The sequence below is a fragment of the Trachemys scripta genome, chromosome 3 (assembly GCF_013100865.1).
Source record: "Trachemys scripta elegans isolate TJP31775 chromosome 3, CAS_Tse_1.0, whole genome shotgun sequence".
In the NCBI taxonomy this organism is placed as follows: domain Eukaryota; kingdom Metazoa; phylum Chordata; order Testudines; family Emydidae; genus Trachemys; species Trachemys scripta.
Genome location: NC_048300.1, coordinates 44,578,524 through 44,602,379, shown reverse-complemented (window position 1 = coordinate 44,602,379; position 23,856 = coordinate 44,578,524). Strand labels below are relative to the sequence as shown.

The 23,856-nt window shown below is 40.1% G+C and overlaps 1 protein-coding gene across 1 annotated transcript in view; it reads left to right on the top strand.

The window, feature by feature from the left end:
* Positions 1 to 23,856, top strand: part of USH2A (usherin) — a 548,586-nt gene that overhangs the window by 414,229 nt on the left and 110,501 nt on the right. Inside the window, exons 48-54 of the mRNA XM_034764482.1 lie at positions 543 to 711; positions 4,962 to 5,183; positions 11,124 to 11,347; positions 14,543 to 14,753; positions 15,139 to 15,336; positions 16,878 to 17,032; positions 19,037 to 19,235. Coding sequence (XP_034620373.1) covers positions 543 to 711; positions 4,962 to 5,183; positions 11,124 to 11,347; positions 14,543 to 14,753; positions 15,139 to 15,336; positions 16,878 to 17,032; positions 19,037 to 19,235 — 1,378 coding nt within the window. The remainder of the gene's footprint in view (positions 1 to 542; positions 712 to 4,961; positions 5,184 to 11,123; positions 11,348 to 14,542; positions 14,754 to 15,138; positions 15,337 to 16,877; positions 17,033 to 19,036; positions 19,236 to 23,856) is intronic.

Below are 23,856 nucleotides of genomic sequence, written 5' to 3'. Positions count from 1 at the left end.
ATATAAATTATATTCTCTTGAGATCATATTGTCTGTAGACTTGTGGTAATAAATAAGTGATCGTATGCTATAAGAAGAAAACTATTTTAATGTGAAAAGGAAACTCAAGAGCTCATATTGGGAAGTCCTGTTTTTCCTAGTTGTAAGGTTTTTAGATCAGATGTCTCATCAAAATAAAAATTGAATATGGGAAGGTGGGGGCAGATTATATCTATATATCGAAATCTACTCCACATTGCCAGACTCAAACATCCTAGGAGTCATGTGAAGACAATTCATATTAATGGAGTATTTTATTAAGGTGCAGCATGGTCGAAGGCCACAAAATAGCAACATTCTGTCAGATGAACAGTAGTTTATTGAAGTCTAATAATGCTGGAGGGCACAGGATTTTAGCCGTGTTGCATTTTGTTTGCCTGCATTCATATTAACATCAGAGCTAGGATTTATTGTACACATTTTTCATATACATTGTTTTGTCAGCGGGTGCATTATGTTTTGTTTAACAGATATTGGCTTTCTATTTTTTAAACTACTTTTAGGTGTGTTGTAATGGGATTCTGCACAACAATAAACCTGGCTTCCAGTGCTGTGAGGACAAGTACATTCCATTTATTCTTAATTCATTGGGGGTTTGCTGTGGTGGTCAGATACATGCTGTGCAACCAAAGTATCAGTGCTGTGGTGGCTATTACACCAAGGTATTAGCAGGTAAGAGGCAACTTCTTTCAAGCATTTGAAAGAAATAAAATTGCACAGTAGAGTTGATGTACCTCTTAAACCCAGGAAGGTGAATACATATTAATATGTTCAGCAATTATAGAGATTTTTGATGTCATTTATAGATGAGCAAAGGTTCTGTGCCGACATGGAATGGGCAATGAGAAATTGCCTTGATATTGCTGCCTAAACACAGTCGACTCCACTTACACAGGAAATGCCTAACCGATAAATCTTCCTAATTGGGTCATTTCCCAAACGAATTTAACATGAATGATACTTAACAGCAACAACTGCTGCTTAATGGGGAGGGCAGTTCTGCTTAATAGGGACGCTGTCAGGCAATTTTGTGGTGCTGTGTCTTTTGTGTGACTTAATCTTGTGATGGTCTGCCTGCCTGCTCCTGTAGCAAGAGCTTTTAGTCCCTCCATACCTGTGATACGTACAGAGAGGTGCAACTATATATGTTGGATGGCAAGCTCAACATTTCTCAGATGCTCCTGGTGTTAATACTGCTGCAGCAGACTCCATCTCCAAATGTAGAAAGTACATCATCATTTTTAATCCATGGGACTGTTCAGTAACATGATGGTCTCTGCAGATCCCTGGACAGCACCATTACTGTCAAAATGGTGTGGGGTTTTCTTCGTAAGGAATTCCTACTAATGGTGCATGTAAACAGAACACTACTGTATTTAAAAAGATTCTCAGGTGAAACACATGACAAGTTACAGGTAACTTTTGTAACTTAACCATTACTTTTAAAAGATGCCTTTGTTTCTAATTTTCAGGAAATAAATCATGTTTTTGGTAAAATGTTCACATTCTACTTCATATTGAAGGCTTCCAGTTATCCATTTCAAATTCCATTTAACGTTTAAAATATCACTTACTTACTAGTAAACATTATTGGGTATATAGTGAGGGATTAAGAGAGAACATTAAATATTTCTTGTTGCTCCTGACTGCTATATCTTAGGTCTCCAATTCATTGGTTGGGTTGATTTGATTTATATTGTGCACCTATCATCCTTATCTCTAGGCACCTACTACAAATTTGAAAATAATGAAAAAGATAACTTGACAGACAAACTGATAAAATGTCAGTACTACAGAAACTCCACCCCTGCAAAAAGGAAAGGAACAGTTCCCACTTAGCCCAACTCCTCAGAAAAAGCTTGAATAAAGAGGCTCTCCAACATGCTCAGACTCTCTTGTGACATGCTTATCTGACCGATTTACAACAAACACACATGAGTTCTGTGCACACACCAGCTTCTTTGACAACACAGCCCTATTGCCTAATTGTTTTTGCATGTGTGCAATCTAGGAAAATCTGGGCAGCTGCCCCATAGTGCCTCTTTTGTGGAAAGAGTCTCTGATCCTGCATCATTAAAGGCAATACAAGCTTTGCCAGTGACATGAGCATAGGATCGAGCCAGAGAACATTGTGCAAAGTAGCACCAGAAATCTATCAGGCCACGCACCCCGGGATGTTATGTGCTGATACAAACCATCATTAGAGCCAACCATATTTCTAATTGGTTACTATATCAGTTTAAAATTATAGTGTAACTGAAGCCTATAGAAAAATAAATACCAGACCCTCTGGAACCTCAGATGAGAACTCCCTAAACTCTAGACTTGTTGACTGTACAGACCATCACTTCAAGCACTCAGATGATCTCACTCTTAGGTGAAGTGATGGGTAGAGAGGTGGTGTCTCAGTAGTGTACCAGTGCTCCCACTCTCTTTTACCCTAGGGACTGGACAGTAATGCAGGACTGAAAACTTAGAAATGCAGCTCAGGAATACCATGTTATCACATTAGGAAAGGGTTCTTTGCAGCTAATCACCTAAATGCACGTAATCTCTCCAACACATCCTAATTTTCTGGCATATGAATGACCAAAGCTGATAGCTCCTATGCAGTATTGTAATGTACTATGCTGGCTGCTTTTCTCACCTTTTCTAATGTGCTTTTAAGACAAAATTTGAGCTTGCAGACCCCAAATGTATTTTTTCCTGAAATATGACTTTTAAGTATTTTTCCCATTTAGGTTACTGATTTTTATTCAAAGACTGTAGGCCTGGTCGCCCTCAAAAAGATTTTTTTTTTGTTGTTGGGTGTTTAGTACGCAAATCTCTTTGCAGGCAGTTGACAGGTCAGGAGCTAAAATGCTTGCATTACCCGTGAGATGTCATGCACTGTCTATGCTCAGAAATGCTTGAATTTCTGCCAAAATGTTCAGCACATCTCGAGCGCCAATCCCTTGAAAAGGAATTCATATATCACAATATTAGAATGTCTACCATGATGTCATCAGAAAAATGCGCTCTCAGAAAAACCAGAGAAAAGTATTTTGCTGGCTCATTAATCTCAATGTACTGAAATGGGAAGATTATATTCTGTGACCTCTATCCCCATCCAGTGGTCTGTGTTAACTAGCTTAATGTTGTTTACATCAGGAAAGAAAAGAATAGTGACACAAAGCATCTTGTATTTGAAAATATTTCATGTTCAATCATAGTCCTCAAGCATGAAGCCGTGAATATTTGTACATGATTTGCAAATATTTTTTTTAAATATACTTAGTGCATTCTCCCTCTTTTTTTCTTATTCTAAAGGGCAGCAACATGAACAATGTTGGTCAGTTTTCTTTCTTTTTTTATAAATATGCTAATAACCCCAAGCTAAATGTTAATGTGGGTCATTCTTTGATAAGGATAACAATTAACTGGTAAGACTGCATGGTCGTTTTCAGAGAGAAAACATTTCAAACCTAGCTTGGAATGGATCCCATTTTGAGAGGTTAATGAGAAGGTTACTGATCCTTTGTGTCTAATGTCTAATAGTCCTTTACAAAAAACAGTTTTATTTCCAACGGATGTAACCTACATTCACTGTTTTAAGGCCTATTGCTGTGCAGTCACTAAATTAGATTCTGAGGAATGAAGGAAAATATGGCTAAGTATCTAAACAGATTATATCTATTATACTGGAAAGATTTGTTCTTGTCTTTTTGTTTATTATTGACTTTATTTGATAAAGATATTTATACAGGGTACTCTCTAAGCATACATATTTCCCAGATGTTGTTTGGCCAGCTTGATGGCACTAGATGTACAGCAGCATATTGTGCTAACGGCATGAAGATTACAAATTAGGAAGTCTCGGTTCTGTGACTCTGGAGCAGGCTGAAGTGCCAAAATGTATCCCAGAGCTAAAATGGGAGGTTGCACTCTCTAAGCAGAGTGAAAAAAATAATGCTGGTACCCCTCACATGCCACGTTTTCTACCAACGAATTCTGAGCGAAGAGAAATAATGCTCTACCTTGAATGTCATCAGTGCATATTTTGTGTCTCGCAATAAATAGCTGCATGGGGTTTAAAGGCATTATTGGAACACACATCCTTTCAGGAGAAGAGGATTCGAGCTGTGTCTGTCACAGAGGAAAATGAAACTAGAAGGACAAGAGAAAATTGCTTAAAAAGTAACGAGAGTTCCAAATACTTTGTCAGTATTGCTGTCTGTCCTGAAAAGCAGAACACTGCCATCACCCCTATTCCGTTTCCCGTGCTTCTTTTCAAATCCTGCAGTATCAGCATTTGGGCCACACAAAATATTCCGGTTTAGGTAGATACTATAGAACCCCCACTCTTAGGTCACTATTTCAAATCAAGCCCAAAATGGTAGTTGTTACCATTTGATAGCTACTTTGTGTCCTGTGTTGAATGAATTAGCAATCGCCTCTCCATTTCTGGTACACAATTAACCCCATCAAAACCCACCATCATAAATGATGGTAATCAGCAGCCTTCAAAAGTGAAATCTTCATTACTCTGTGGCTGCCTATGCTACAAGTATCAAACCAACACTAATCTAGCTTAAAGTGCTTACAAATATAGAAGCTTTTTTAAAAGTATATTGCTTTTCTATGCAGACTTTGTCTTGCTTATATTGCAATAAATATCATATGAGCCATTTCATTGCAAAGAGCTCTAACTTACCCTCTGCTTTGGTGCCTGTGTGTTTGTGGTGGTGTTGTTATAAGCATTTATAATGTTACAGCACTCTGACGTATAGAGTCTGTGTTTTCATGTGCAATGAAAGATATTTTATTTAAAGATAATAGACTATGACCCCAATCCAATATCCACTGCAGTAAATGTGAATTCTCTCAAAGATTTTAATAGCCGCATGTGCACGAAATCACCAATTTTATACTTAAATTAACAGGAGAAGTGTGCTGCCCTAATGAAGAACAAAACAGGGTTTCGGTTGGAGTTGGTGACTCTTGCTGCCAGGGTACTCCTTATTCCACATCAGGGAATCAGATCTGCTGTGGTGGATCACTCCATGATGGCTTCAGTCATCAGTGCTGTGGTGGGCAATTAGTAAGCAAAGACCTGATCTGCTGCGGTGATGGAGACAAGGGAACTGCATACAGACCTCTCCCAGGTAAGCTCTGACATTACCACCAAAATGTACTGTATAGAAAAACCAGGGCTGGGCATGGATGGCTCTCCACCTCCCCATCCCTAGTCCAACATTGGCCACTCTGCAATGAAGCACATAGATGTACAGTAGATGTGCCCCTTTCATTAAAATGAAGATTTAACTCCCTCCCCACCCCACCCTGCTGAAGGAGCATTCAGGGATGTGGGTCATTTTATTCCACATCCCATCATCATCTCTCTCTCCTCTTTGCCTTTTGAGAAAAAGTTACGTAGTCTAGTATTAAAATCTAGGGCTACATTGTGGCATAAAGCCAGAGCACAGCCCTAGCAGGCACTCCAGGAGGTTGTGTGCTTCAGGCAGGCACAATGCATCCTGGAGCTTCTGGAAACCAAGAGGAGTGCACCATCTGCCCCCCTCTCTGTGTCTGGCCTCACTCCAGTCCTCTCTCCACCCCCCTTGCAGATACTTGTCCTGAGAGTGGTGCCAAGTCCTTGTGCCTCTCAGCACAAGGATTTCCATTGTTCCTGGGTCTTTGGGTGTAAACCAGTAGGAAGTAGAGGGGATGAGTCTATTTGGACCCTCTCCCTCATTTGTGCACCCACACAGTGGCTGGGGGAAATAGCCCATAGCTTTTTTTAAATAATAAGATCTAGTGATGAGACCAAATCACCAAATCCCCACCTGCTGTACCCAGTCCACCTGTCACACATCAAGTTCCGTTTGATAGAGTGGATTCAGCCAATGCTTCAGCAGGACCGATAGTTTAACAGTTGCACATAGAATTGCAGTGACCTAAAATTAAGGTCTTAATGGGAAAAAAAAAGATAATACTCACACCTACTTGTCAACTCTTGGGAATGGGCCACATCCACCATGATTGAATTGGCCTCATTAGCACTACAAAAAGTAATTTTCCCTCTGTTGATATTCACCCCTTCTTGTCAACTGTTGGGAATGGGCCACATCTACCCTAATTGAATTGGCCTTGTTAGCACTGACCCTCCCCACTCGGTAAGGCAACTCCCATCTTTTCATGTGCTGTATATTTATACCTGCCTACTTTTATTCACTCCATGCATCTGATGAGGTGGGTTATAGCCCACGAAAGCTTATGCCCAAATAAATTTGTTAGTGCCTAAGGTGCCACAAGGACTCCTTGTTGTTTTTAAGAAAATCGCTTTGCCATTGTGTTTCCCCATCAGTAAATGAGCAGGGATCCTTACCTCTTTTGTGAAGCAGATTGAGATTGACAGATTGAAGAGCTAGTTGTTATTAACAACCATAAGTAGGTATTCCGGTACAAATATCCTTCTTAACACAGATTCAGAGAAAAAGTAAAAGCCTATTAATCTTAGGTGTTTTCAGTCTGAAGAAAACTATTCTTTACTAATTGTCATCTAGAAGGGAAGCCCAATTTTTAAACATGGGAATTGTAAATTGTAGCACCCAGTTCCACTTTTGTGTCCCCAGATTGGCACCGAAGTGACTAAAATAGGTATTTGGCCACCTACATGTCAGTGAGAGCATTTAGCTGTGGAATGAGCACCCTAATTTTGATACCCAGATTTGAAAATCAAGCTCATAATGTCAGGTATCATTAAGTATATGTCTCCATGAACCCCTTGGACAGGGCATCCCGTGCCCTTCCCCATCAAAAACAAGTCATCCTTTCTTCACCTGAGTTCTTTCTCACTTCAACCCCCTATGATAACATTAGATGTATTCTTCACCCAAACCTATAGGATTTCCCATACCATTGTGATAATTGTTGGAAAAGGGCTAAACCAGCATCACAGCTTTCTCCAGTGATTCCCATGCCTTTGTTTCATTCCAGTGGTGAATTACACAGCTAGCATCCTCTTTGCTCCTCGTCACCTCAATCCTTCCTTGTCAGCTCCACAACATCAACGTAGAAATCACACAATATCACTCCTGTACCAGACCCTCTTGCATGGCAGCTCATTGTGCAGCTGCCACAAGACGGGGCTGACTCGTAAAACATCTCTTTATGTACTTTATTACTTAAACTCTTTTATTTGCCTGCAGGAGCCCTTTAACAAAATCACATTGAATTGACTTTCTCACACCAAATCAAATCTCCCTGGTCCCAGTTCAGTTGTCTTTGTCAATATGTATTTTATAAATGGAGTGAATTAACAGATGCTGTTGGAACAGAACTGCTGGGGTAGCGTTTATGTTTTTACTGCTCTCTCTGGGCAGATGAGTTGTCTAGAAGTGTAATACAGGTATCTTGGGATAAAAGTCATGTTCTTCATTTCACTGCATGTGTATTCTTAACCTTTTTTTCTAATATATATTTTTAAAAGCCTTTAAACATTTTTTATTTTTTATATAAGTGTTTGCCTATATTGCTCTATCATTTATGCAGTTTTTCTTGAAAATGGGTCAAGATGACATTTCTGGCTATTAAAGAATAAAATCGGTAGCTTTTTCATCACTCATAGATTTGCTGTGAGGACATATTTTGCTGTGAGCAAGCATAAGACTGGACACACACACATGTTTGAAAGACAAATTTGTTCAACGATTACTCAGTTTTTAAAAATTCTTATTTTGTTGAACTAAACATAAAATAGGCTATGTTTTCATATATCATACTCAGTATACTTGGTGCTTAATTTCTTGTTGCAATTCAGCCTTGCAAAACGATCAAGAAAATGTACCAGCCAGCTTTAAAATCTACTTACCTCCCACCCCATCATGCCGATGATTGTAACGAAAAAATATTCTCACGCAGAAAAACATAACACACTTCTCTTAAGAAAATGGGACTTGCTTCTTGTATAATGGTTCCATTCTCTACTTGGCCTTACTCTAGAGCTGAAATGCTTTTGATGCTGTGCTTTGTACCTAGCCAATGAATGCTATGTTTAAAAAGGGTAACTTCAAGTGAGTTTTTTTTATTGGTGAGTTTGTTTTCTGAAAAGTATGATGGAAGCAAATCAATGTCAACAAATGTTGCAAGCACTTGTGCATATATTTAACTTTACACACATTAATAATTCTATTAAAATCAAGTTATGTTTGCAGAATCTGGACCCATGTTTGTAATGTACATTTGGGTAAGGTCTTGTATGCTGTCAATTTACTGTTTGCTTCTGTACAACCTTTTTTGGAAACTTTATCCTGCCATGACAAGTGGCCTTTCAATCTCAGATTGCCGTGAACTTATTTCCCCCCTCAATTTCTCGTTTCATTTTTCCCTTTCTCATTTTGGCTCTTTACTAGCAGGGTTGACCATAGAGACATCTACTGGCAAAGACTTGCAATGATGCCACTGCATACAATATATCCTCCCCTAGCCTCACAATTGCATACAAGCATCCGAAGTTTTCTTGTGGTGGTTCTTAAGCATAGAGTGACCAGAAACCACCTCATAATTTCTCCAATTTTCTCTGATAAATTATCCCTATGATCCCAGGCCAGGATCTCAAAATACGCTATTCTGCACAGCTGTGATTCCCAATCTGCGGTAGCTGCAATATCCACCTTCAAGCCAAGGATTTCTGGAATAGCTTTCAGTGTACACTGGCTCTGTATTTTGTTGATCCTCTGTTCTGGCTTTGAAGCGTAAGCCTTTTAATTCTCATTCTTCCTCTTGAAACCGTTGGTTTTGCAGCTATACTAAATTAGTCATTCATTACCCAGCTATGTTTGTAAATTCTTTCAGTTGTGGGGATGAACATGAAATAATTGTTGACAGAAATCACTATGAGCAAGAAATGCTTTTCCAGCCCATATATTTTCTCAACGCTGTACTGCATTTTCTGCCTGTAAAACATGCATATAAAAAACATGACACACACATTCCAGCTGATTTGCAGATAAATATTTAGTAATCAGTATTTTGGTAAAATAAGCAAACAGTGTAAAGGAAATTCTCCATCTTTAAGCAATTGTATGAAGAGGTGTTGGAAAGTAAATCAATCCATCAATATTATATGGACCTATTTTGTTTTTCTTGGGGCGTATTTAAAATTGTACATTCGCGGTGTCAAGGTTCAAGAGTCAAGTGCTACATGTGATAAATTAGGAAGGGGTCAAAGGCTATGCAATGCAGTTTCAGAAGATTGTCTATCTCTGCATTTGCAGCTCATTCATGCTGAAGTGATGCACTATGGGAATTACTACCAAACTCTGCTCTGCAACATCTGCTCTCCCTAAGTGAGTTAGTGCACGTCAGACATCTTTATGTCAGAATATTGCAGTGATGGATGCAGTCTTCAGAAAATGCTGCATAAAAATCTGGTGTGCCGTTCTGGCCATTAAGTGAAATTACTATTTAAATTAATGGCGCTGTCACAGTTTATCTGTGCAAAGAATGAACGCTGATTAGGGTATTAAGTAATTAGCAATTTATCACACTGGAACAAGGTTGATAATAATTAAAGAAGTAATGGTTTACCAAAGAAACTAGAAAGGGAGTCACTTCTTGTTATGTGAGTGAAATCTTGGCTGAAAAAATTTAATTCAGTTAAACAAAGATGAGGTTCTCAGCAAAAGAATGCAGAGTTGTTGTTTTTTCAGTATGAAAACAGTTCATTATCAAAATTTTAGTTTGCCTGTCAAGAGTCCCTCAGAGCGATCAGATGGCTGGTTATTAGTATTGAATTGGGTCAATGTCTGCATTTATTTATTTAGAGGAGAAAGAAAAATATTCAACTCTTAGTAGGCTAGTTTTCACATTTTGATTGCTATGTAAGGTCCCAATACTGCAAACAGGTAATGTATACAAATAACTTTACTACCTTAAGTATACCTATTGATTTGAATGGGATTACTCACATGGGTGCTTTCAGGATCAGTCCCTTAAAGAGCAGTGTGCATTGACTCTGGCTTGTTATAAAAGAATTGCTGCAATAAATGGCAGTAAAGGAACTCAAGGCTGCATTTAAATGTCTGATTAGGAGAATGCAGAGACCAAAGTCAAATATGAATTATTTTGACTCTAGCCTGTTTTTCATTATGGCACAATTCATGCCATCATGGTTGAGTCGGTAATGACATTTCCTAGTGTACATCCCTAATTTTAAAGGCTTTTCAGAAAAACTTTCCCTGAGATAAAATTTACACATTCCTTTTTGGGGAGAAGGGACAATATCAAAACAAATAATTTAGAAATGAGTAATTGTGCATGGAAAATATATGAACATTTGCCCTGATTTTGGGTGTTTTTTATGTTTTCATCACTCAAAAATATTTAGTTTAAAAAGAAATTTAAATAAAAATAGGGAAAGAAAATGAAATAAAATGTGATTATTATTAGAAATAAAAAAACAAGAAAAGATATTAAAACTTTTAAAAAAGAGAGAATTGAATCATAGTTTTTGGTACCTTGAAGGTCTTTTCATTTAGTGTTATAAACACAGTATAAGCTGATATAATGGGGCACAAAATATGCGTCTCAACTTTCTTCAGAAGGCTATTTTTGTTAATATCTAACCATTAGTTAACTGGCTGTCCTGATCAAAAGCCACTTGAAGGTGAATGAGCCCATATTTAGTACACCTGTGCCTAAAAGCAAAAGAATGCCATCGGGGTTACTAAATTTCCTCATTCTAAATTAGCTGATCATTGATTGTCTGTCTTTAACTTAACATGTAAGGTACCATCCATATATACAGTATTTCATAGCAGAGTTCACACACCAGCTCACGAGAAGTGAGGAGATTCTAGAGGACCCCTGTCTGTTTTCTCCATTTGTTAATTGTTTTCAGGTACATCTGGGAATAAGGACTCTCAGTTCAGTCACCTCACATTCAGACCTGAATCTCAATTTTTTTTCTCTCTGCACAATTCCAGCAAGCTGCCTCAGTGTGACATTTTTATGCTCAACTGTATACTATTCTCAGTTATTTTCCTTTCTCTCCCCCCACCCCACCATTTTTCATATTAATATATAATGTTTTATTGTTGCAGGGATGTTCTGTTGTGGGCAGGAATATGGGAATATGTCAGACATCATATGTTGTTCAGCTTCCAGTGGGGAGTCTAAAGCACATGCTAAAAAGAATGACCCAGTGCCAGGAAAATGCTGTGAGACTGAACTTATTCCGAAGAGCGAGGAATGCTGTAATGGAGTTGGATATAATCCTTTGAAATATGTTTGCTCTGACAAGATTTCAGCTGGAATGATGATGAAGGTAATTGATAGAAAACCTCTCAGTGACTCTGATTTGACAATGGACAGAGAAATACATTGTTCATAACTATTTTTCTAAAATAGGAATATAAAAACTCCTGTGTGCATTATTCATTTTCACATTACATCCATATTAATACCGAATGAGTTCACCATGATTGATGTTATTGCAATGAATTCTAAAGGAATTAATAATGATTAGCTGCTTCTTGTGAAGTGTTGCCCGGCACTTCAGATTAGTATAGGGGCTAAAAGTTGGCATGCCAACAGGGTTGGCATGAATAGCAAGTTTGAATTGTGTGACCATTGTGTGGCACTACTTGAGTGGGAATAGAAACTGAAGTGACTAAAGATTTTATGGAAATATCCCTATACATCCCAATTTGGACAGGGTTCTTGTTCATTGTATCTGAGTAAGAATTTTTGAGTAGCAATATTTTTTTTGCTATAGCAAATACTATGCAGATGTTGAATATTATTCTGTACCATATCAGCTAACTTTACACACAACACAATGCTGATATGTTTTTCATGGACTAAATTGGACCCTATTGAACTCAGTGGGAACTTTGGCATTGACTTCAGTGGAATCAGGCTATGTTCCATTACGATGATGTGATGATGATATTTATTTTACACTTTTCATCTCAGGATTCTCAAAGCATTTAATCAAAATTAATTAATTAAGCCATGCAACACCCTTTTTTAGGCAGATAATTGTAATTCTATTTTACAGAAGCGTAAACTGAAGCTCAAAGAAATTAATTACAACATTTTCAAGAATGGTCAGTGCTTTGGGGTATGGAAATCAAACACTTTGAGCCTAACTTTCAAAAGTGCTGAGCACTCACAATGCATGTGCTCAAAACTGCTAAAAATCAGGCCCTTGGTGTTTAAATAAGGGTATCCCAAAAACTAAGACACCAAGAATCACTGGCCACCTTTGAAAATTTGACCAGACTTCTGCAAGGTCACACTACAAGTCAGTGTTTAAGCTGAGAATAGGACCTAGGAGTCCCTAGCTGTAACCACTAGCTCACACTCCCTCCCCAGTGACATGACTAGAAATATGAAAAGACTTCCATCTAATGGACTGTTCAGTGAAGGTGGGGGAATGAAATTAAATGATCACTCAAAAATGGCAGCGACACTTAAATCCATTTACAACGGTTTTTAACAAGAAAATGTGTAGCAAAATAGTTGGAATAACTTCTAAAAATAACAGATGGAGAACTACTTAGAAAATGTAAAAATATATAAATCAGCTGGACCAGATGTCATGCCTCTTAGAGTTCTCACCCCTGGGGATCTGCTTCTGTGGTTAGGGTGACAGAAATAAGAAAATTAGCTATTGACCTAACTGAATTTTTAATAACTAATAATGAAAAATCATGCAAACTGGGGGAGTGCCAGAAAACTGGAGGAAAGCAAAGGGACAAAGAGTGATCCTAACAATTGATGATTCATAGGTATTACTTCAATCCCTAGCAAAATAATGGAACAGATATCCGGAGAAAACATCTAACCCAGTTCTACAAAGCACTCTGTGCAGGCAGGATTCCTACAGAGCAACAAAACCAAGATCATTGATCCTTATAGATTCATAATGCCCAGTCTTGCAACTGCAAGCAGCCTCTTACAGGAGTGCTCAGAATCTTGCAGGATTGAGACCATAAGGGCTGTTCTAAAACCCACTGGTTTTTAAAATACACAACTTAGCTGAAGAGACGATTTCAATATTTTCTTCATACACTGTGAAAGTTTTTAAACCAAAATTTTATTTGTGAAAAACGGTCCTTTTTGGAAAGGAGAAATTTCACATTTTTTTTATATTTCACAAAATGTTGGCATCGTTATCAAAATTTTTATTGAAAACATCAGAAACATTGACAAAATGGTTTCAATAACAGTTCTGATTAAAAAAAATTGCAAAGTGAATAGAGGTCAATTTTGAACCCTACAAAACTGAAACAATTTAGAAATTATTAATTTTTTCATGACAGAAAGGGCTGATTAAAGCATCTGATACATCACCTGCTAAATATGCCTCTTAGCAAATATTCTGGTGAAATTGTGGACCTTTTGTCATTTATGAATTGGTAGAATTTACTTACAAAAATCACATTAAAGTAAAACCACAGGAAACTATATATTTTTAATATACGTATCTTTCTTTCACCATAATGGATGGCAATTTCTGTATAGCAAAGACAGCAATACTAATATTAAAAAGGGTTGAAATTAAGAGCCATGTCCTGGAGCTATGATTTACAGCATCTGAGGACCTGACCTGTGATATGTATCAAAGTAGTTTTGGTAAGAACTGCTAAGGTTTGAGAATAAACTTTATCTAATATTTTATAAACATCCAGCAAAAGTATTTCATAGGGTAAATTAAGGAAGCATCAGATATGATCTGTTTTCCTTTTTAATGCTCATAGTTTAGTATGCACAAATATTTAGAGCAAATATTATAGTTCATTCCTTCCTGCAGGTCTCTGTAGATTATTAGAATTATTGCTCTCATGCTTATGGCTTGGTGGAAATAATTTCCATTAAAATTCAGGAAGTAAAGGTAGGTATTAAATGTATATTTACAGTTTTATGGATTGTTCTCTATGGGCTAAATCCTGTCATGCTTCCATTTGGGGGCACACTTTGTATTGCCCGTGTGTGGGGTCCTCCTCGCTCCTTGCATGTTGCAAAGATCACTTTTGTGGACATTATCTATGTGTCCTTGCACAGCTTTGCTTGCAGACTGGGAATCTGTTGACACACATCCATTGGACAATGCAAAAAATGGGAAATTTAACCTGAGGAGGAAGATCCCGTCCTTTCTGTGGTCTTGTAGACTCCCCTTCTCTTGTGCAAGGCAAGCCAGCTATTTGGGCTTCCCATGAGTGAGATTTGGTGAGGTTTTAGTGCAAGGACACCGGGACAATCCCCAGTGCTTTTGGAAAGTGCCAGAACAGACAGGCCCTATGATGAAAGGCTCTCATGCACACTGTAAACAGCATGGCACTCAGCGTGGCTGAATGGCTGGGTCAGCTCTTTTAATTTTAACTAAATCAAGATATTTGTTCAAAAGGGCATTGAAATGGTGACATTTTCATTGTCAAATCTCTTTTTGGGAAGTAAGGAAGGTAGGACTAAGCTTCTTTATATCTCTTGATTTAAAACCGCGTACATTCCTTAGGTAAAAGAAGAATGCAAAGCTAGCACCGTGTGCCCTGTATCCATGAAAGCAACAGCATATTGTGGAAGATGTGACTTTAACCCAAGTGTCCACATCTGTGCTTGGGTTAAAGGCTCTCAGAATGCTACAGGAAAGGAGGCAAATGACAGTGTGTGTCCAACTGCAGAAGAGACTGTCTACAGTGGAGGCCCCAATAGATATTCATTTACAGGTAACAGGAAATGGGTTTTTAAATCACTCTGGAATGAAGGGTTCTGCACTAGGCACCGTCAGTGTTCTGTTGTTATAGTGAGGAAGCTTGCTTTATAACGTAATCTGTGTGCCAGGACTTGGGTAGTAATTTAGGCCCGTGACACTGATGGTTAGTTATAGGGTGACTGAACACTTACAGCTCAATCCTGCTCTCACCGAAGACAATAGAAGTTTTGCCATTGCCTTCAGTGAGAGCAGAACTGGTCCTTATTTAGGCCCTTACTGAGGAAAGTACTGAAGCATGTGCCTGTCTTTAAAAATATATAGATAGAGATACGTAACATTTCTTCTTGTGTATTTTAATAAAAAATTGAGATGACTAGTGTCTAATTTTCTCTGTTTAGACCTGAATCTAGAGCCCTATGTTACATATGAGTACAGGGTAGCTGCATGGAACAGCTATGGAAGAGGTTTCAGCGAAATTGGCAGGGCTAGCACTAAGCAAGACGTGCCTCAGGGTGTAAGAGCACCGAAATGGACCAAAGCAGAAAATCGCGAAGACATAATATTTCTGAATTGGAAAGAACCTCTTCAACCAAATGGTATTCTTAAAAGCACAAACTGTATGCTCTGCTATTCAGCGTGACATTAGTTAAATGTACTAGATCAACTGTTCCATACACTGAAACCTGTCTGAAGTGTATTATCAAGTTAACGGTCATCAAAATGTACATACTCATGCCTATACTGAGTAAACATGGTGATATTATTTTCACACTTGTTCTTCCTCAGACCTTCACCCTGGTTTGTCTGTTTGTTATCCTCACTCATCACAAATAAAGTTAGATGATAAGATCATCAGGAAGAGACCTGGTTTATTATCTACCTGTAGGGCCCTCCCAATTTCACAGCCATGAAAAATGAGTCACAGACCATGAAATAAGCCCTTCCCTGTGAAATGTGATCTCCCCCTTGCTGCTGGGAATGCCCCAGCTGGGGGGCTTCTAACTGCAAGTCCCCACCGGGACTTCCCCTGCACGGCCGCTCTCAGGGGGAGATCAGACCCAGCTCCGAGTGCCTCCCCCTGCTGCAGGAAGCTCCAGTGCTGTGGAGCAACCCTGAAAGTTCCTGCAGCTGGAGGAGGCTTGTTGATGTGGGTCCGATTTCCCACTGCTGCTGAAAGCGCCTCAGCCAGGGGGCTCCTCGCTGTGAGTCCCTGCTGGGACAGGGCCTGTCCTTCCCTTGCATGGCAGCTCTCAGAGTAGGGGAGATCAGACCCACCTCGGAGTGCCTCCCCCTGCTGCAGGAAGCTCTGGTGATGGGCAGTAGCCCTGAAAGTTCCTGCAGCTGGAGGGGGCCTGTGATCTCCCCCTGCTGCTGGAAGCGCCCCAGCTGGGGGGCTCCTAGCTGTGAGTCCCCACTGGCTGGGAAGTGACAGGACTTGTCCTTCCCCTGCAGGGCTGCTCTGGGCGGGGAGCCCTGGAGGTTCCTGCAGCTGGAGGAGGCACTTGGAGGTGAGTCTCATCTCCCCCTGCTGCTGGGGGGGGCTCTTAGCTGTGAGTCCCCACTGCCATAAAAGGGACCCCCTTACAACATGGTGAAATTTCAGATGTAAACATCTGAAAACATGAAATTGACCAATTTTAAAACCCTCTGGCCGTGAAATTGATCAAAATGGACTCTGAATTTGTTAGGGCCCTATCTGTCTGTAAAGCACACAGCACTCTTTGGGGTACAGCTATAATTATAATTAATTAACGGAGCTGGTTGAAAAATTGTGAGTTTTACATAAAATCAAAAATATTTTATGAAAGATTTTTTTTCAGAATTAATTTTTGATGAAAATTTTATGTTGATATTTCAAGCATTCAGAACATTTTGACCAGATCGAGAACTTAAAATGACCACTCAAGAGATTTAAGCAATCGCTTGCCTCAATAGGGGTGGGTTTTTAAAAAGACAGGGCAGAATAATAATCAATAGACTTGGAGTTCTTTGGAACAGACTCTTAAGTTAGATGGTTGCCTGATAAGGGGGGTGTCCTACCAGATTCACTGTCATATTTTCTGTGTGAAAGATGTGAAATGCTATATTCCAGTGTTGTTCAGCTAACAAAAACAGAAAACTTTCTCTTCATGATAAGGTCTTATCATTCACTATATTGTTCTCCGAAATGGGATTGAGCGTTTTAGAGGAAGAGAACTGAGCTTCACAGACACAGGTGGTATCCAGCCATACCAAGAATATTCATATCAGCTGAGAGCCTGTACTGTTGCTGGTTGCACAGACAGTAGCAAGGTGGGTGATTTGGTCTTCATAAGAGTGGTGATAGAATTTTAATAGCTGAGGAAGTATCATAAAAATGCCATTGGAAAGGCATTTTTGCAAAGAATTTAATTAAGATTATGGGTTGAATGGGAGGAAAACATCAGTAACCAAGTGACTTTTTTGAATTCAGCTCCTTGACGGGATTGTATTAATTTCCAAATTGTTGATTTTTGGCACAAGCGGACCCAGGCAGTAAACTGTACCTCAGTCTTTGTACATCTGATATTATATGATATGGAAAGTGAGATATACAGATTTAAGATAAACAAGGAGCTTCATCCTTGGCCAACCCTAGAAGAGAGTGTTGAAGACATGCTTTATTTCCAAACAGTAAGACTAAATCCATTCATATCTTTGTTGTTTCTCACCAGGATTATTATAACCTCCTTTTCTCTGGTCTCCCCGTAGCTCATCTCTCCCATCTCTAGCCTGTACATTACGGCCAACATCCTCTTCCTCCCGTACTGCTCCAACTGCATCACTTCTCACCAGATCCCTTCACTGGCTTCCTGCTCGTGGATTAGATTCAGGCTCTTCATTCTCACCTTCAGCTCCTGCACATCCTGCATACATCACCTCTTATTTTTAACTCTCGCTCTCTCTCTTTCGATTTGTTACTGCTCCTTTTACCACTCTGTTTCACACCATCGCTCAGGCTGCCCCTTTACCATGTAACAACATCTCTCACGTTGCCCCATTACTGCGTAACAACTTCCAGCTTCTTCTCTACAGAGTGCCTTCTTTCTCCCCCTGCAAATACCTTCAAAAACACATTTGTTCAATGAAATCTTCCTTGCCAATGATGTCCATGTGTCTCTTTTTTGAGTTTTGTCTGAGTTACAGTATAGGGTCTCTGGGGCAGAGATGAGGAATTATGACTTGCTATGTTTTGTAAGTATAAAAAATCACAGCTATACTGTGTAACCAGCAAAGTCATCAGTGGGAATTGAACCTGGGACCTTCAAAATCAAGACTGAGGTTTTTTAACCCACCTAGGCAAATTGGGAATCCAAAACCCCTTGGTAGCTTTGCAAATCTCAGTCCAAAAGTACAAGGAAATAGTCCCAGAGAGAAGAGGTGGGTGAGGTACTATCTTTTATTAGACCAACTTCTGTTGGTGAGGGAGACAAGCTTTCAAGTTTACACAGAGCTCTTCAGGTACTCCTTAGCCATGACTAAGTAGCCAGCTCTTATAGTCACTGAGGCTAGCCACTAAAAGGTGACACCCTCACTTACATTAACCCAGTGTACTGTATTACAGTACAGAAGGCATGTATATGCTTACAGCATAATAAAACTCACGTATAGTGGTACTAATAAAAAGACATGATTCTCTAAGCGCATAGGACCTGATTCTCCTCTCAAATCAGAGTAAATCAGAAATAGCGCCATCGAAGTCAGTGGAGTTACACCAGTGTAAAACTCATGTAAGGGAGATGAGAATTGGCCTATATATATTCAATTTTGAGAAAGATTTTAGTGAATTCTAAATTATCCCAAGCTTCAGATTTCTTCTTGAGTTCGTTAGAAAATATTCAAAAAGCTATGAACTGATAAAGGTCCGATTATACTGAATGCAAAGAAGTCTAGCTCTATGTTTATTGGTGTTTAAAATATATGAAATCAGGCTGTTAAAATGCAAAGACACTGGCAAACCATATGGAAGAGAGTTATCAAGAGTTCTCTAGCAAGACAGTCTGCCATCCAGATTTTGCTGTTTCACCCAATGCTATACACTACAGCTGAAATGTTGTGAACCTGTTGTGATAAATTGTAGACATAGGCTTATGTAATGCATTCAAGGTCACATTTCATTGTGTAAAAAGGAGGGGGGAATGTAACTAGTTCTTCAGGCCCATGGTAATGATATGCCAGACCAAGCAACAACATTTTAAAACAAAAGTGACATTCTCATTGATCGTGGTATCTAGTGTACTATTACAATAAATTGCTGTTTAATTCATATGTCTTCAGGTAGTTGCAGTCACTGTCCAAGGAGTCCCAGAGAGCGTTCAGCCACCAGTCGTCACAGCTTTGAGCTCAACAGCATTGCATTTGAGCTGGATAGCACCCAGGAAACCAAATGGCATCATCAGAGAGTATCAGATCAGTCAAAGTGGGAAAGGGCTTATATACACAGACACCACAGGCAGAATGCAGCATACTGTATCAGGTAAGGATGGGAAGCTCTTTGAAAGACTAATGTCCTGTTCTTAGATATAAGACATTCCTCCCCTAGTGATACTATCTCTTGTCAGTAACTTTTAGGTTCCATGTTTTGCACGTAGTTCAGAAATGCTTTAGGCTGGTGTTAGAAACCTTAAGCTATTTTGGTCAGTCTTATTTTTTCTAGGCAGTGTTTGTTCTCTGTTGTTAAAATGTGAATGGATCTAATTTCCAAATGTTAAAATAAACCACGTACATTTTGATTCAGAACATATGCTTTGTGATGGGTAGACGAGTGCCAGATAAATTCCATAGGTTGATATACCCTCAATTAGATTCTGCTCCTCGTGTCAATCTAGAATAACTCCAGTGAAGTAATTGGAGTTATTCTAGATTTGCACCAGCGCTATAGGATCTGGCCCCTGATGTTTAAGATAACAAAAATTAGAAACAGTTCGGCCTCAGCTTGAGAGTAGACTGTCAGCCTGTGCTTTGTGAATCTGAGCTGTTTTGCCTATGACAGATTTTAGATTGTAAGACTTATGGGAGCAGGGATAGTATCTTCCTCTGTCTTTTTCCTCTGCAGAGCACCTTGTTGATGATCAGTTAGTAATATTATTCAGAATCCCTTATGTTACTCTTAAGAATTTCCCACTCATGCACATCTACTGTAGAAGAGGGCTTAATAGAAGATTTGCCATTGATGTCAAAGATGTATTGTTTCCATATACTACTCTCTTCGTAACTTCAGCGACAAAATGAAACAAAACTCAGCCTAGAAATATTTGCAGGAAGCATAAGAGGAACATGGTAATTTTCAGGGGCATTTGCTTTCAGCCTGTGACCCCTGGTATCAGATGCTCATCCTGCATTTTTGTTTTTCTAGAGAAAATATTTAAAAGTTTTTTTTTCTCTCCTCACTTTGGCTGTAAACCTAAAGGTCCTCATGTTACAGTCACTGCCCTTCCTGCTGAGAAAGATCATCCCAGATTCCCCTTTAACAATATCGTGCACAAATATGAAATCCACCATGTGTGTATTAAAACTCAGTCAGTATTCAATACATCCTGATGACTATCTTACTTCGTACATCAACTTGCTGAACATTTTTCAAAAGTAGTATAGATTTTAAATCACCATAAAAATAAGATCACCACATAAATTGTTGCTGCAAGTATGTAACATGAAGTTCACTTTGAAAAAAATTATCGCTTCATCAATGAAACATGGTGGGCTCAATCCTGAGCTGTGCCAAGCTCATATGTGGCTAGCTTGGGACGGGAGGAGGAAAAGGAAAGGTACCTGTCACCCTAAGAGCTGTCCCATGTTACACCACCTAGAGGTTACACTACCTATGTCAGCTGTCACCATCCATGGATGCCCCTATGCTGAGGAAATACTTGCCTACCTGTGGCAGTTTTGTGTTGCTGAAGCAGGTTCTTAGTGAGGGCCAAGGAGCTCGTCCATTGTGTTTCTCTATCTCTGTATGAATTAGTGATGGGACTTGTCACAAAATTCCAGATTTGGATTTTGGATTTCACGCAAAGATTGGGAATTTGGAATTTTGCTTCAAGCCCACCCCATATTATATAATATATGTGACTGTATTTTGTATGGACGTGTATGAGTATGGATGCATAACACTACTTGCACAAAGAAATTTCAGTGCTCCTGTATTAATTTAGATGAAATATAAGAGCCCAAAGAATCAAAAGTGTTAACATGACCCTGAATCTGTCCAACATTAAATGGTTTTAAACAAGGTCCAGGGTTTGGTATACAGAAACAACAGCCTGCTTAGCACCATGGCAAACACACCGTTTTAACCTTTTATTAAAGATACAGAAAAGAAGGAAAAACAGTTAAGGCATTTGAAATGTAAAGTATTAAATAAGGCTTTCATTTTAACAACATCTCTTGTTCCTTTCCCCTTTATCTGTAGACAGTCTTTACAAAGAAAAAAGTCCTTGTTTTACAGTCTCTTAGATGTCCTTTTTAGGGAAAAGAGAAAAAGTTAGTCAAAATGGGCTGGAGCTGCTGCTGCTGTTGTTGTTAAAGTCTGATTCCATTTCCTAGAAGACAAAACAAGACACAAACACATAAGAGGGGAGAGAAAAGAACAGCAAAGATAGAAAATGTAGCTTCTGTGTCTGGCATTGACTTTCACTTGCAATCTGACTGCTGGAGAAACACAGGCATGGCACATGGGCTTATGAGCCACTCCAGACCTGGCAAACTTGTACCAGCATTAGTCTGTTTAGAGCCTTGCTTTTATCTGCCTATCTCTGCTCCCAGGCTTACAGTAGGGCTGCAAAATATACAGCCTTGGCTGGCTTCGCCAGATTCTTATTAAACAAAAAGCAAAAGGAGAGGAGAGAGAGAGAGAAGAAATAAGGTGGGGAAGGAAAAGAATACACAAGGAGGGCAGGGGGCAGTCTTTTGCCCACACAAAGGTATTTGCACGCACACAGTCTCACACTGCAGGTGGTATTTGGCATTCAGCTGGAGCCAGTAGAGGTGGTGATGTCATCTGGCTTCTTCTCTCTTCCCTGACCTAGTCAGGACATCTCTCAAGATCAGAAGAAAGAAAGCCCTGGATACCAGAATACAGTGGGGATAACAGATGGTGAAACTTGCTCCTTCCCCTTCTCTCTCATCTTTCTGTCAACCATAATTTCAATAGCCAGTTTTCTCCCCAACAAAGTTGTTTTGTTAGGACTGTGATGGGTGGAATAGCCAATCCCCTTGTTATTTTGGCCTCATTTCCAACACTTCAATTTTGGTTCACTGATTTTCAGTTCTACGCTTTTTTCTTATTTACCAGGGATAATCTTAACACTGTCCTGGAATTATATCAATAGCCTTTTTTTGCTAATTCAATCTTTGTCTCACTTTTGCACCTTTTCCCATCAACGTTTGTTGTTCTAAGTTACTGTGACATCTTATGAACTGTCACTCACTTTTTACCAGTTGAGCTCATAATTAGGGTAAAGTTGTAGGCCCAATTATCCAACAGCATTTAAGGTTACGCATATAAAGCCATATTTATCTAGGGATCTAAGTAAACTGCATGATTTTCAACAATGCTGAGAACTTGTTACTTAAACTGAAGTAAAACGATTTCTTTTCCAGAGGCAGCTAGGAGATAGTATTCCCAGTTTCTAACCAGAGTAACAAAAGATGGACAAACTCTGCCACCACTTCCAATTGTTTTTTCCCTAGCCTATCAGGATTATCTCAGCCTCAGACTAGGTCTCCGTCTGCTGTCCTGTATCAAAGCCCCAATACTGGTTAGGCACTGGGTAAGCAGGGAAACTGCACCATCTGGATCTTGTGAAATAAAGAACTGACTGTCATCTGTGTATTGGAGGCACAACAGCCTATACTACCTCCCTAAAACTCCTAAGAGCCTCTGTACACATCAAAAAAGGGGACAGAAACATAACCCTGTGGTCAGCAGCAGTGTTCCCTCTAATTTTTTCCACCCATGTGCAGAATGAATTTTGTTAAGTGCACCAATATGGAGGTGACGTGTGACACATCACCTTCATATTGGTGCACATAACAAAATTCATGTGGTGTGCGTGGAGTCAAGGAATTCTTGTGGGTGGGGGCTCAGGGCTGGGGCAGAGGGTTGGGGTGCAGGGTGTGAGGGTTCTAGGGTGGGGCTGCGGATGAAGGGCAGGAGAGTGCTCTGGGGCTATAGCAGGGAGAGAGGACTCCCCCCAACGCTCTCTCCCCGCAGCAACACCGGGCCTCGGGGGGAGAGGCACTTATCCCCGCTGCTGGAGCTCTGGGGCTGGGGCTGCAGCAGGATAGGCAACCCTCCCCCGTCCCCAGCAGGTCGTGGCCAGGGGAGGCGCTGCCTGGGCCACGCCTGGGTCCAGGCTGCTCCGGGGTTGGGCCAGGCTGCACCGCTGTGGCTGGGCCAGGGGCTGGCCTGGGCTGCACCTGGGGCCATGCCTGGGCCTGATCTGGCCGCGGCTGGGTCCAGGCCACTCCAGCTGCAGCAGGTCCAGGCCACAGGGTGAGATGGGATTGGGGGAGGGGTGTCCCTCCTGCGGCAGGTTGGGGGCTGGGCTAGACGAGGGGTTCCCCTCCCCCGGCAACGGCAGGTCCCCGGGCGGATTCCCTAAGCACCTGTGCGGCGCTAAATAGGCTGCTGCGTGGCCATGCAGCTTACAGGAAACTTAGGTCAGCAGTAGCAAAGGCATTTGATGGAGCCGTCTTGGTTTTTGTCCACTGTCAAGAAGAGATGAGCAACCAGTGCGACCAGTGCAGTCTCCATATCAGACCCAGATCTAAAATTGAAGTGTCTGGGTATTAAGAAATCTGAGTAATCTAGGTAGTGCCAGAGTTGCTTTGCCTCAATTTTCTTTTTAACTTCCCTAATAAAGGGAGATTAGAGCTTGGGGATAATTAGAAGATTCTAAGCGTACAGAGATGGCTTCTTGAACAATTGCCTAAGAACTGCTTCTTTGAGAGAGGTTGGCAACCTGCCCTACAGAAGAAGTTGCTGATAATTTCCATAACATCTCTGGCTGAAACTCAAGGGGAAAATACCTCACATGTGCCCTCTCCTCCCACCTAAGAGATAGTTCTGCCTCCAGAGAAGTTGAAATTTTGTT